This window comes from Planococcus citri, chromosome 1, assembly GCF_950023065.1.
Source record: "Planococcus citri chromosome 1, ihPlaCitr1.1, whole genome shotgun sequence".
Lineage (NCBI taxonomy): Eukaryota > Metazoa > Arthropoda > Insecta > Hemiptera > Pseudococcidae > Planococcus > Planococcus citri.
Genome location: NC_088677.1, coordinates 70447622 through 70462752, shown reverse-complemented (window position 1 = coordinate 70462752; position 15131 = coordinate 70447622). Strand labels below are relative to the sequence as shown.

Below are 15131 nucleotides of genomic sequence, written 5' to 3'. Positions count from 1 at the left end.
TCAAATTTCAGCTTTTTGGGTCAATTTGGTAACATTTTGATTTTTCCCCTCATTTTTGGCCTAAATTAATTGATTTTCAAAAATTCACCAAAAATCGAAAAACGCACTTCAGCACTTGAAATTTTGACAGGTGATAAATTTTTGCCTGATCTTTCGGTCGACCTTGTACGGTTTGAAAAATTTTGTGCGAGTTCTATGTTGGAACCGGTTGGAACGCAAAATCTGCGATTTCGTCTGACCTGTCAGCTACTCGAATAAAAAAATGTCCATTTCAGAATAGATATAGAACCATGAAGTTGAATACTGAAACAAAATAATGAATTTAATTAATTAATTTATTCAATTTTCAATCTCTAAACAACGATCTATTGCACCACATCCACCTACGAGCTGACAAAATTGCTATTATCGGTGATTCATGCCGCAGACTAGTGTGTCTGTGTGAGTGTGTGCATCGCAAATTCTTCTGTTTGTGTTTGTGTTTTTGTTTTGTCTGTCTCATCTCACTCATCTGTTGCTCAAAATTCAAAATTCTCACACAGATTGCAATTTGATCCTTAAAATAAGGAATTTCTGTATCAAAATCGTGTATTTTATTGTAGAACTTGTTCGCGAGTATCAAAGTAATTCTTTGATTCAATCTTCGTGCTAAAGGCTCTAGTTTGACGAATCTTCGTCTTGAGTAAATGGAACCTGATCGTATTCAGAATGATGCCCAATAAGGATAACTTCGAAACGGTCAGCGAAGGCTGGTTAACAAAATCACCGCCAACTACTCGGATATGGAGAGCTGTAAGTATCAATTTTGCTCATCTCAATGAAATAACACAATTGGTAATTCGTGTCATATTACGATAACGCTTTCATAATCACCATCCATTCATTTACACTCATCATCTGTCTCATTCATTCGTCGTTGTTGTCAATGGGTTGCCGAAGCACGTGTATTTTTGAGTAAAATTACTCTCAGAAGTGGAGCTTTTCAAGTATAAAGTTGATCGATGTAAAAAGAAAATCGAGAACAGCTGTAAATTCATTGAATAACTTCGCTTATATCTGCTAATGGTAGACATAGACAGTCCTTTAACGAAGCTAGATTATCGGTTATGTCAGTCAGTCATGGTGACTTGTTTTTTTTCTCTTTTTGGCTATTTATACCTTGTAATACGGTTTGCGGTGAAATTGAGATGTGAAAATTCGTCCATCCTTCATATTCATATTATAGTATGTACTTTCCTGTGAGCAGATGATGAAAAGTAGTGTCCATGTCCATGTAATGAAAGTGAGAGTTGTCTGTGTGAACAGCTGAAAATGCATACATATCTTGGAACCAGGTATCAAGAATTAAAATTTCATACAAGAAAATTTTTTTCGTAGGAAGTGTACCTAGTTTGAGACGAAAAAATTCAGAAATTTTTGAATTCGAAGAACCATCTGCATCACGTTTTTTTTCTTTTTTTCGAATGAATCTTTTTCTTTTTATTATTTCATTAATAGAATCATTAAATTTTCTTCTTTTTTTTTCAGCGATGGAGAAGAAGATGGTTTATATTACGACATTCTGGGGAATTACCTGGTCAATATTTCCTATTTTATTATACCGATAGGAATTGTAGAAAATTGAAGGGGCAAATCGATCTGGATCAATGTGAACAGGTAATTAAATCGATGACCGGAACATACATCATTTTTAGCCCACAGATTTACTAATGCTATAGGTATTTTTGATCTTCAGGTGGACGCTGGTTTGCGACGTTTGCAATTCGAATCTCATAAGCAAAAATATCAACACATGTTTACTATACGTACACCAAAACGTATATATTATTTGGCTGCCGAAACCGAAGATGATATGAATAAATGGGTAGACTGCGTATGCCACGTTTGCGGTTTGAAACCCTTTATTACAGAGGAAGTGGTTACTGGTTAGTGGAAGAGAATTTGCTCGTACTCGATTTTTTCCAGGAAAAAAAAATTTGAAAAGTAACTTTACTGACCAAAAAACTAGAAAAAAGTGACCAAATATGAAAAAAAGCATTTCAATGTAGAAAAAGTGACCGACAAAAACAGAACAAATTCGATGTAATTTTTTTGGGCAATTTTTGAAAAGGCAGTGTAGCCAGTTGAAAAAAAATTCAAATTGAATTTGTGCCATTTTTCAAAAAAAAATTTTAATTTCAGAAAGTAACCCTGATATTGAAAAAAAATGTTAGCTCGATAATATTGAATAATATTTTTCAGACGGTCAAGAATATTACGGAGACGGAGACAACATCTCGCAAGCAGCCACCGGCGTCACAGATCTATCGCCACCGGTCACCCCATCTACCATAATAACCGGACCGTACATACCGATCAGCGAATGCATCAGTGGTAAACCGATCCACAGTGCCGAAGACCTAAAACAATTCTTACTGCTGCACGGACACGTAAACAAGCCTTCAGTGGCAGCCACCAGTATCCCAGTTACCGAACCCAGGCAGGATTCGTACGATTTACCTCGTAATCTTCAGCGTCTTCAGATCCAGGTGGAAGTCGGTTCTTCTCCACCGCCGAGTCCAGGCAGCGAATCCGTTTTTACCGACGACGAGTCGGCCCGCAAACCACACATGGAGAAGAAACCAAACGTGAATTGGGAAACCTTCCCTAGGCCATCGGATAGCTCGGTCGATGGCGAAGAAAGCCCCGGATTAGGAACAGCCGCTATCAATGTAAAAGCTGACCGGAAGTTTGCCAAAGTTGCAGGTCCTGTACCGATGGCAGCAGCTGCGCCACCCAGACCACCTAAACCGTCTCATTTGGCGAATGTTGATACGACAGGTGAACCTGGCCATCCTCCTGTTACCGAGGCGACCCAAGACGATATGTACGATATACCGAGATCTCATCAGATGCCCGTTGATCTAGATGTTGCCAAGAAAGCGGTTGGAAAGCACTGTTATACAAATGCTGCTCCAGGTCATGTAACCGAGAATAACATCTTTCGATATGATTTCACCCTCACCGTCACCAATTCCGACGACATACCTGATAGCCCAAGATCTGAAAGCGGTTCGGTGTCTTTCTCCAACACGTTGACTTATTCGAATCTTCCCAGTCCTTCGTTCAGTACTGGAAACCAGCTTATACCCACTCCGCCGGCCGTCAATCGCGAATTGAAACCTGGACGAAAATATTCAGACTCGACTGGAGGTTCGAATGAGCCATCTCCTATTCTACTGACTTCATATCCGCCAAATATTGATCGAAAATTGAAACCGTTGAAGACGGTTCAAGACGCGATGCGTTATTATGGTAAGTTGGTTTATTATTTAGCATTTTAATTCGACCTTTTTTCACCAATCCGTTCATTACGTTTATTGTTTTTATTTAGAAAACAACTCCAGCGGAGCTTTGAAACTTTGTTCGCCTCCGGTAGGCAGTCTTGGTAGAAGGAAGCAAAGAGCTGGTCCTAGTCCTACGCCACCGAATAACTCTTGCAAAAGTTACGACAGTGGATCAGCGACCATTGGCCGAGTGCATCGAAGACATTCGTCGTCGGATGATCGATTGGATCAAGATAGAGATGAGGTACTGTATATTCGATTTCGTCTCTTCACTTTTATTTTAAATCCTGATCCAGAAATGATCACAATTTTTAATCCCATCGTATTTCATTTTCGTGTAGGTGCAGTTTTACCAAATCAACAACCAAACCTACCATACGCGAACTCGTAGTAAAAATGATAAATCGAATAAATTCAGTGAAATCCAGTATTTGGATTTGGATCTCGATTCGAGCGATAGCTCCAATGCTTCCGGATTGGTGAATAAGTCGACGAAAAATGTACACTCTCCTGCTACAGCTACGGTTTACAAAACGGTTGACTTTATCAGAACGGAAGCGTTTAACAGAACTAGGATCGAAGTAGAAGAAGAAAGAAGTAGATTTATGGCCGCTGAGTCTGCCTCATCGTGACGGTAGAAATTCCGTTCTGCAGCTTTTCAATGACTCGAACGGATTTACAGTTACAATTCACTATCGAAGACTCGAAGTGATCAACTACCTTGAATTTTTACATTCATTTGTAACTTGGATTGTCTTCCTGTGAAATAATTTATCGAATTGACTTGATTTGATCGAATCATACCCGTAAAACCCCGATTATTGATTTAATTTCTATTTTTTGTACGAGGATAGTTGGATGACTTTTGCTGTTGATCAGCTTTTTTAAAATGTCGAAATTTTTTCGTCGCGGATCTAAAAATGCCTTATTTTTTTAAATTTTATTTTTTTTTAATAAATTATTGTCTGAGTATTTCCAAAGGTGATATTTTCTATTTGAAATGTCCCGTAGATATTTTTTATCGTTGGTTTTTTAATGTGACAATAAACGAATTTTTATTTACGATTTTCACGAAAGTAACATCGCCTTGAAAGTGAATAATTTATTGTTTAGCGAGCTTCATTTTCAAAAAATGATGACAATAATGAAAGTATATTTTTTAAATTTGAAGTATTAAATAAATACGAACCTCTAGTCCGTAAAACTTGGAGACGTGGTAAACTCATTTTTGATTTTTTATCGATGCTTTTAGCCTACATTACAAATAAATCGTTTTTTAACCGTTCATCATTCATAATATCTAAATAATCACTCGATCAGTTTTATTATTATTTTAGGTAATTTTATTTAGATAACGATTTTTTGGAAGAATTCAACTAGAAAACAAGATCTGTATCGTTTTTTAATTTTTATAAAATTATTTACTGACGAGTCAAAAAATCTTCACTGCGCAATGTACCATGAATTGATATTTGATCTGATTTTTTTTCATATGAATTGTAAAAAATTGTACCAGTTTTTTTTTGTTAATGCCTAATTTTTTAATTAATGAATAAAGTACCGTAATAAGTGTTGGTCTTCCAATTGAAATGTACGACAGTCAATTATTTTATATTGTAATACCTATTGGTATGTTTATTAATATTTTGAAAGAAAATATTTTTTACGTTTTATGCTCAGTTTATTCATGTCTTTCGGTAAATTAATTACGAATTACGAACTAGAAGATATAACTTTTAGATTTTAACGATACTGTACCATTTTTTAAATTTTAATTATATAACATTTGTGTTGAATTACGTTGAATTTTTTTTAACGAGTGCATAGAAACTGGAAAGTATGAGCGAAGCAAGTAAAATGTATTTTCATTAGCTTACGATGAGACACCTTCGATGATTTTTGAGAAAGTTGTGTAAAAATTCGAACAAAATGATCGATATCATTAAATATGAGAAAAAAGTGTAAAAGTAAGTTTGTAATGAAATTAGAACAAAATGTGCTAAAGCCAAACCCGCCAAACGTGTATGAAAAAGTGGTGAGATAATAATCGAACTTTTACGAAGCCAAACAGGTCAATAACCTTAATAAGCATGCCAGGAAGACATACGACCTTGAGAGACCACGCGAAGAGGTCAATGACCTTGAGAAACTCGACGATAGGACAGACGACCAGACAGGTAAATAACCTTAAGAAGCCTCTGAATCCAGCCACGCAGTCATACGACCTTGAGAGGTCACACAGAGAGGTCAATGACCTTAAGAGACCCTGAGAGCGAACTGACGACTTTGAAAGGACAGACTGGTAAATGAGCTTAAGAAGCCAGCCAGACATTCATACGACCTTGAGAGGTCACACTGAACGGTCAATGACCTTAAGAGATCTGGAGATCGGGTAGACCAACTTGAAAGGCCAGACAGGTAACTGCTCTTGATAAGCCAGCCTGGCCAGCCGGGCAGACCATATGATCGTGGAACACCACACAGAGAAGTCAATGACCTTCAGAGACCAAACGACCTTGAAAGGTCAGACAGGTAAATGATCTGGAGAAGCCAGATAGAAATAGAGATAGTGATAGACAGACATATAACCTTGGGAAGCTAGACAGACAGGTCAGTGAACTTGAGAGTCCAAACATACGGTTCAATGACCTTGAAAGTCTAGACAGGAACACCTACGGCTACAGATGACCTTGAGACTGAACAGATGGATCAATGACCTTAATAAATCGGATATGCGACTATATGAGAGGCTATAACCAGGTAGGTTAGTGACCTTAAACAATCAGTTAGACAGGTCAATGACCTTACGAGGTCGGACAAGCAGACATACGACCTCGAGAAGCCATACTGACGGTTTAATGGACCTTAAGAAGACTGATAGACAGGCAGACAACGATGAGAGACTAGACGATTAGGTCAATGACCTTATAAGAAGCTGGTCACACAGGTGAATGAATTTAATTATGACGTTGAGAGAGTAGACACATGAGTCAATGACCTTAAGAAAAAATGGAGGAAAAATTTCTTCTGCGAGGAAAGTTTTAAATCATGGATCTGTTTTTTTTGCTGTAGAAACATGAAAATGAAGAAATCTCATTGATATTCTAAATGATGCCAGGAATTGGCCATTCTTACTTCTAAATATTTTTTAAAGTTCGAGTGTTCGAGATGATTTCAGGGATACATAAAAATGTTTTCCAAGTTTTAAATGTCTGGCATAGGTATATAATATCAGAAACAGTCAAAAGTCAGCGTTGAACAGACCTCCGGCGCAAAAAACATTTCCGTATGTCAACAAAGACTTTTCAAATTTGAAATTTTGTCCATTTTTCAAAAACTCATAAAAAATTGCGACTTTATAAAGATTTCTTAAAATTATACCAGACTTTTGAAAACGTTGACAAAAAACGAGCAATTTAACATTCACACAATATTTTAATTTTCAATATTAGGCTATGTCAGAATTTCTAGTCTGACTCTGACAAAACATCTAGATGAATTCTCGAAATTTACAATTAGTTAGGTACCTACCTACCTACTTAATTCTTGGGATGGAGTAAAAAACGTATCCATGATTTAGAATTTTCTTTGCAAAAGAGGCTTTTATTCAAATTTAAAATTTTCGGTCAATTTTTGCTTGGACAGTGGACTGTTTTGTTATTTCAAATTGATTTATTTTTTTAAACAAGTCGAGTATTATGTATGTAGGTACCTGACAACCTGACAACCTGACTGTTAAAATGTTTTGTTCATTTGTTAATGAGTCAAATGAACTTTTTTCAATCAGTCAATCTCCAAAGTTCTAAACTTTACATTTTTTTATTCATTTTCGTTTTTCGAAGATTCATGAATAATTCAAATTTCAAACAAAATAAATACAAAACAACCAGCTCCAGCTCCGAACGATCGATATCGAACATATTGTATTTTTTTAAATTCTTATTGCACCCCATCCACCTGCCGGCTGACAAAATGAGGAAAAGTTCAAAAACGCTACTAGCGCTGTAGCTCGGCGGTCGGCGCGTTGTGTAACCATTATTGTATGTAATTGTTCAGTAATTTGGCCTCAAATGGCATACTTGATACTTTGTTTTGTGTTTTGTTTAATTTAGGTACTTTGTACTTTTATTTATTCCTAATCATAATTCATCAATTTATTAGATTATTTTATTTGACTAATAACTTTCGTGACGTAGTTCAACTTTCGGTGTGTTATTCTGATGACAATCGCGCGATAATTTCCTCTTTCAAGTGAACATTCCGCGTTTATGTGCTCTCCATGATTGGTGTTTCTTCAAGTTACAAAAACGACAGTAATATCAAGGTAAAGTTGAAGAATATGAAACGACGCGAACGCAGCTCTAGCCGAGACAGCTCTCGGTATCGCAGGAAGCGAAATCGTTCCAGTTATGGCCGATACGAGGACAGCTCGGACGAACGTACTTCACCGGATAGAATTCGACGCCACAGCCGGGTACGATCACCTACCAGTCCTCATTCTAGATACGGCTACGAAAAAGGCGCACGAGAAGAACACGGTGCTTCTAGAGACGGTGAAAAGGCTCATCCGTCGTACAAAGTACTGTGTGTTAGCGCTCTACACACCAAAGCCAGCGACGACGTTATAAAAGACTCCTTGTACACCGAGTACAAGAAATTCGGCGACTTGAGCGTACGTATTTCTCACGATTTAGACGAACGAGTAGCCTACGTGTGTTTTCGTAACAGCGAAGATGCTAAAGATGCCAAACACGCTAAACCTCGGGTCGTTATTTACGATAAAGTAGCTTTAGTCGAACCTGTTTACGAAAGTCGAAGCTCGGTTGAACGTCATAGACATCGTAGTCGTCCCAGATCGCGGAGCTATTCGCCCGAATATGACAGATACTATCGCCGTTCGCCTTTACCCGATCCGTACAGAGCGGAAAGATTCTACGATCGTTTACCTTACGCTCCGATACCGATGATACGAGATTTTAGGCGCGATTTACCTCCTGTGCCGCATCCGGAATTTCTGCCCAGACCGCCTCTTCATCCAGCTCTTCCGGTTCCGCCTCATTTACCGCCGGCTCCTCCTCATCTATATGTACCCGGACCTCGTCCATTTATACCGTTCAAACCGCCTCACGCTCATTTCATGGATAAACTCGAGAAAAAAGACAAGTTCCCGAACTATCTTCAGCATATACCGCCCGAAGACGATCCTTTAGCTACGCGTACTCTGTTCGCTGGTAATTTAGAGCTGAGTATATCGGAGGAAGAACTCAGACGTATATTTAGCCGATACGGTGTCGTCGAAGATGTAGATATCAAAAGACCTATGCCCGGTACCGGTAACGCTTACGCTTTCGTCCGCTACAAGAATTTAGATATGGCTCATCGCGCCAAAGTCGAGCTTTCCGGCCAATACATCGGTAAATTCCAGTGTAAAATCGGATACGGTAAAGCCACGCCTACTACTCGGATTTGGGTCGGTGGCCTAGGCCCTTGGACGTCGACTACTCAACTCGAAAGAGAATTCGATAGATTCGGAGCGATCAAGAAGATCGACTACGATAAAACGGAAAACAGCGCCTATATTTTATACGACTCGATCGACGCAGCCACCGCAGCCGTGAAAGAAATGCGCGGATTTCCTCTAGGCGGTAGCGAACATAAGCTCAGAGTGGATTTCGCCGATATCGGATCACGCCAGCCGAGACCTCCTCCTCCGCCTTCTTCATACGATGACGTCGCTACCGGCGCCGGAGATTACAGAGTCGGAGCCTCAGGAGCCGACGAACCTCCACCGTACGTGCCTTACGAACCGTTATGGAACACCGATTACGAATACGACAGCAGGCCACCTGGTATTCCACCCGGTGTCACGTTATGGAGCGAACGTGGTAAAAACGACAAAGAGTCGTACAGCAGTCGCACCCTTAGCAGTCCCAACGACTACTCCAAGGACGAAGATTGGGGTAAAGAAGCCGCAGATCGAGATTACGACGGTCATAAGTATAAACGAGTTCGATCATCTTGCAATAACAGCGAAAGCGACTCTGATAGCCGTTTCAACGGAGCTCTGGCTACGGCTGCGTCTTTAGCTGATATCACACGTTGCACTACTAACGCTTGGCAAGGAGCCCTGATCCTGAAAAGCTCCCTGTTCCCGGCCAAGTTTCATATCACCGACGGCGACGGTAACATAATCAACGTTCTGATGAAAAGTGACGAAAGCAAACACCTGCTAAGAATATCGCAGAGATTACGCTTAGATACGGCCAAATTGGAAGACGTTTCGAAGCGTATCGTTTCATCTCCTGGTTACGGGATTTTTGTCGGACTACCCGGCCCTTCGTCTAGTATATTTTTCGACGAAACGACCGCTCAATGCAGACCGCTGAGAAATCTCATATCGTATTTGAAACAGAAGGAGGCTGCCGGCGTCATATCTTTGTTCAATAAAGATACCGAAGCCAAGGGAGTACTGTACGCTTTTCCGCCATGTCAGTATTCGGCCGATTTGCTCAAACGTACTGCGCATGGCATGTCAGCCGAAAGCATGAAGGAAGATCACCTCATGATCGTCGTCGTGAAAAATGACGCCGCCTAGACTGATCCAATTTGCGCTGTGTACTTTGCGTAGTCTGCCTATTTTTCGTAAGTATGAATCGCTATACTCGATGCAGTTCCTCTGCACGAGTACTTATTATTGGTTTACTAATCCAATTCTCTTACAGCGAATAATAATTATTTAATCAAGCTTGTGTGGTAAGTCGAGCGAAAAGTTTGTGTAGTTTTCTCATTTTTCATCATGCAAGTAAAAATAAAAAAAACGTCACGTTTTAAAAATTTGAAAAGATTCTAAAACTATTGAGGGAATCTCTACAGCTCGTCAAATTTGGCTCATTGAAACAGCCGGTCCCCTGAAGTTTGTTGATTTTTGAAGAAGTTTTGTAAATGGCGGAAGTAGCCTATTGGTACGTACATTTATTTTCTACAAAAAAAGCAAGCATGGAGAAAAAAATCTTAAACTGGGTTTTTACGTAAAAATTGACTCCTCGAATCAATTGCCACCATTTTTGGATCGATTTGAAACCTCCAACAAAAATTGACTTTTCTCCAGTAATTTTAAATCGTTCCAGAAGGCGTTTTAATCAACAAAAATTATCGAATATTTTTCCTATTTTTTTGCCAATAATTCCCAAAAAATTGTCAAAGTCTTGCTTTTTGCCAAAATTGTGCTAAATCCTCGATTTTTGAAAAATTGACCAAAATTGTCGCTTTTCAGAAAAATTACTCAAAATTGCCGTTTTTTTTTACAAAAAAGTCCAAAAAGTTCTTTTTTTCAGAATTCTAGCTGTTTTGGCAAAATTGCAAAAAAGTATTGATAAAGCCCTGCTTCTTGCTAAAGTTATCAAGTCATGCTTTTTGCCAAAAATTGACAAAACATATCGCTCACTTTCAAAATTGCTAAAAAAAATTATTTTTTTACAAAAGTTCAAAAAAACTTTCTTTTTATAAAAAAGTATCACTTTTTTCCATATTTAATTAAATTTCAAAAAATCTCCCTGTTTTAATAAGATTGTACAAAAGATCAATTTTTTTTGCCAAAAATTGCCATAAAATGTCAAAATATTTCTCTTTGTCTAAAATTCTCACCTTTTTCAAAAATTGTTTGAAAGTCTCGTTTTTTGAATAGGAATTGCGAAAATATCTCATTTTTAGGCAACTAATTACCTTTGCCAATAATAGCCGTAAAGACTTGCTTCTTGCAAAAAATGTCAAAATCTTGCTTTTTGTAAAAAAAATAACTAAAACTGACGTTTTATGGCAAAATTACTAAAAAATTTTAGTTTTTTCAAAAATTCCGAAATGTCTCTTTTTTAAACAATTGTTTGAAATTTTAGGTTTTTTACCATAAATTTCCAAAAAAAAACTTTCCTTTTGCAGTTTTGCTAGCATTTTCAAAATCTTTCTTATTGACAAAAATTCTCGCTTTTTTTAAAAAAAATGACAAAAACTTTTGCTTTTTTCTAAAACGACTAATTTTTTGGAGAAAATCCAAAAAAGTCTTTCTTCAAACAAAAAAAACTTTCCTTTTGCTTGAATTTTCAGAATCTTGCATATTGGCAAAAACTCTGAGTTTTTTCAAAAATGACATAAATTTTTTCTTTTTTCTAAAACGACTATTTTTTTGAAGAAAATTCCAAAAAAGCCCCTTTTTAAAACAATTGTTTAAAATTCTAGTTTCTTAACCAAAAATAATTCCAAAAGAACTTTCCTTTTGCTGGAATTTTCAAAATCTTGCATGTTGGCCAAAATTCTAGTTTTCTTCAAAAATAACAAAAATTCTTGATTTTTTCAAAAATGACAAAAATTTTTGCTTTTTTTTAAACCGACTAATTTTTTGGAGAAAATTCCAAAAAAGTCTCTTTTTTTAAACAATTGTTTAAAATTCTAATTTGTTTACAAAAAATTCAAAAAAAACTTTCTTTTTGCTGCAATTTTCAAAATCTTGTTTATTGGCAAAAATTCTCCCTTTTTTTCAAAAATGACAAACATTTTTTCTTTTTTTGAAAACGACTAATTTTTTGGAGAAAATTTCAAAAAAGTCTTTTTTTTTGAACAAATTATGTAAAATTCCAGTTTTTTTTACCAAAAATGCCAAAAACAACTTTCTTTTTGCTGGGATTTTCAAAATCTTGCATATTGGCATAAATTTTCGCTTTTTTCAAAAATGACAAAAGTTTTTGCTTTTTTCTAAAACGACTAATTTTTTGCAGAAAATTCCAAAAAAATTTCACATTTTTCCCGAAATGGTTCAAGTCTTGCTTTTATTACAGAAATTGCGAGAAAATAGGTATCATTTTTTCGTTCTAAAGTCACTTAAAAAATGCCCTACCTTTTTCTAAATGTTTCATAGTCTTGCAGTCTTGCTCTTGCTTTTTTATAAAAATTCTCTTTTTTAGCAAAATTGCCAAAAAGTATTTTTTTTTTTTGTAAGAATCACTCTAATGTCTTTGTTTTTTTTTTGCCTGAAATTGCAACAGAGTACCATTTTTTTACCAATAATTCCCAAAAGGTCCTGTTTCTGGCTGGATTGCCAAAGAATTGCTTTTTAGCAAAAATTGACTTTTTTATCAAGAGTTGCCAAAATTCTTATTTCTTGGTCAAAAATTGTATTGAAATGGTTTTTTTGGTCATGTTCTCTGTAGGTATTAAAATGGTTTTTTCAGGTTTTTTTTTGGTTATTTTTTGAAACTTTTTTGTTTATTAAAGTTATTTGTTTTGGAAAAAATTGAGTAAGAGCCCTGATTTTACTAATTCGTTAATATTAATTATGCATTTATTTTACCTAAGTTGTGTTTAATATTCATCATTTGTTTTTCTTATGTATTTATAGGTTTGTTTAATTGGCCTTTCGAATTGATTCGTTGAAAAAGCCCACTCTTGTACATATATTTTTTAGTGGTGTAAAATCGTCCAGAAAACGAATTACGATGATATTTTTGCGCGAATAAATTAATTGTTTTTCTCTTCTTCGCGAAAAGTTCGTTATTAGTACAAGTTGTGAGCGTCTTTTTTCTTCTCTGGTGTTGCAAAATAGTGAACTGGTGTTATTTTTAGTGAATGATTTGAGTGTACTTACTAAACGATCAAGTTGTATTTGTGCAGATGTCAAGTGCTTTGTTTTTGGAATCGAAAAATTGACGAATAAGTTTCGATGAAAATTCGATAGTTAATTGTTTTTAAGTGACTTTCGTATCGGTGTGACCCTCAATTTTATGGTGTTAATGTGCGCGATTTTTTTTCAACCCTTGAAATTTCGAGTTCGCGATTTTTTATTTTTTTTTTGTAATTTTTTATCGATTCGTAGAGTTTTTGTGTTGTAAAATAAGTGCGGGGTTTAGTTAAATTTTTTACCCAGAATTTTGTGTCGTATCATTTAACTTTTTTGTTTGTTTGTTTTTATTTTATTTTTTTGTTATTTATGTCGAAGAATCGATTATTGTCGAATTGTTGTTTATTTTATTGTTTGTTATCATTTCGTTGTTTCAGTTACAATACGAAATAGTAATGTGATTGATTTTTTATCATCCGAAGAATATTGTGCCCGCGCTGCGCGATTGCGATTAACTTGACCGGTTTTGTTTTGATATTTTTGTGATGATCGTGAACAGTACCGCAAATCTACATTATGGACGGATTCATTATAATACTTTTATCTTATTTTCATGTTAAAATAAGATTTTATCGTGATTTTTTTTCATTTTTTTTTTTAATGCAATAGTACGTATTATGGTGAAAGTGTTTAATATAAATGCAAAGTGTGTGTTTGTGTGCGATGTTTTCAATGCATTTTACTATTTTTTTTTCTCGCTGTGTAATTGCGCGATATATTATTCACTCTATTTATTTCTTAACAAACTGGTTTTTGTTTCGAAAAATGCAATAAAACTGGTAATTTTATTTATTCATTTTATTTTTTCATATTTTAAAGTCGACGCTTTTTATGTTGTGGTTACTCATTTTCGCTAACGTAATATTATTTATTTAATATGAAAACGTATTGTAAATATATTGTGAACGGTCGTTCGTTTAATAGTTTAAATTTTTTTGTTTTACGCGGATTGGTTTGTGAAATTTTTTAGAGTTTTAAAAAAAGAGTTTAACTTGATAGTATAACGTAATTTTTGAAGAAGTGAGAAATACGAGTACGTGGTGTGTATTTGTTTATGTAGTTTTATTCGTAATGGCGTTTTATTGAACTGCTTATATATTATATTGATCAATAATATACGTTTTGAGTTTTTAATTTTTTCATTTTATTACTACATTTTTTGTTTTTTGATACATTTCAAGGATAGAAAAAGTTAAGTCCTTCTATAGCATTAGGGTCTCGAGTTATTGATATTTATTTTTACAAAAATAGAAATGCCCCTTTCTGTTAAAAATTATGTGAATGTTTCATTTTCGATAAAAAAAAAAAAAATAGGTACCTGAAAACCTCAACTGGTCTCCTAAACAAAATTTATCCACCTACGCAGTGCTCCTCGAAGCTGAAAAAATTGAAAAATTGTGATCAAAAAGTTGTGCTTCTCTCCATTTTTTTTCTTTGTGAGAATGAATTCTTCTATATAGCCCCCCTCTTAAGAAAATTTCCCCCGTTCCCTGAAATCTTCCAAAGTTGGAAAAAATCGGGGAAATGAAGCACAAAAGTGGGTGGGTTATTAACTAAATTTTTGAGCCAGAATTCAATTATTTCTTGAAAAAAAAAACCACAAAAATCAGTGTAAAATTGGAATTTTCAAATTTATGGCCCTTTTTCAACTATTATAATATCCTCTGAAGTTTATCTTCAAGTTTTGTTAGCCCCCCCCCCGTGCATAATATTCCCCACCTTTCTTAATTCCCACTTTCTGTTGAAAAAATCATGAACAATTCACCCAAAAAAATTTTCTATTAAATATTCTACATAAAAAATTTCTGTCAAAATTCTTCTAAATTACTCCCTTAATTTTCTCCAGTATCAAATGACGGTTCTCTAGTCATCTAGTACAGAGGCCCCCCCCCCCACAACAAGTCGACATTTCTTTTTCTTCCAAATCAAACGCCATGTTCCAATAATATGTATTAGTAAACATTTTTTCAAAAATTCAAAATTTCCAAATTTGTATTCGATTTTTCAAAAGTTACCACTTTGGCACTTACCAAATGAGTTACTCGTAATTACTAAAAATTACCAGTGCGGAGGCAGGCATCTTTGGTACATGGTTATAAAATCAATTATAATTTAATTTTCCAGAAATTACTTGAAGG

At 35.5% G+C, this 15131-nt stretch overlaps 2 protein-coding genes across 2 annotated transcripts; both read left to right on the top strand.

Moving 5' to 3' along the window:
• The first annotated feature begins 469 nt into the window (after positions 1-469).
• On the top strand, positions 470-5122 carry LOC135841550 (GRB2-associated-binding protein 1-like). Its single transcript, XM_065358594.1, has 6 exons — positions 470-792; positions 1528-1656; positions 1736-1925; positions 2242-3294; positions 3374-3570; positions 3668-5122. The coding sequence occupies exons 1-6, from the start codon at positions 709-711 to the stop codon at positions 3956-3958; spliced, it is 1944 nt and encodes a 647-aa protein (XP_065214666.1). The 5' UTR covers positions 470-708; the 3' UTR covers positions 3959-5122.
• Positions 5123-7424: 2302 nt separating this feature from the next.
• LOC135841307 (RNA-binding protein spenito-like) lies at positions 7425-14127 on the top strand. The gene is made up of 2 exons (XM_065358248.1): positions 7425-9968; positions 13371-14127. Exon 1 carries the CDS (start codon positions 7606-7608, stop codon positions 9919-9921), a length of 2316 nt encoding a protein of 771 aa, XP_065214320.1. The 5' UTR covers positions 7425-7605; the 3' UTR covers positions 9922-9968; positions 13371-14127.
• The last annotated feature ends 1004 nt before the right edge of the window (positions 14128-15131 follow it).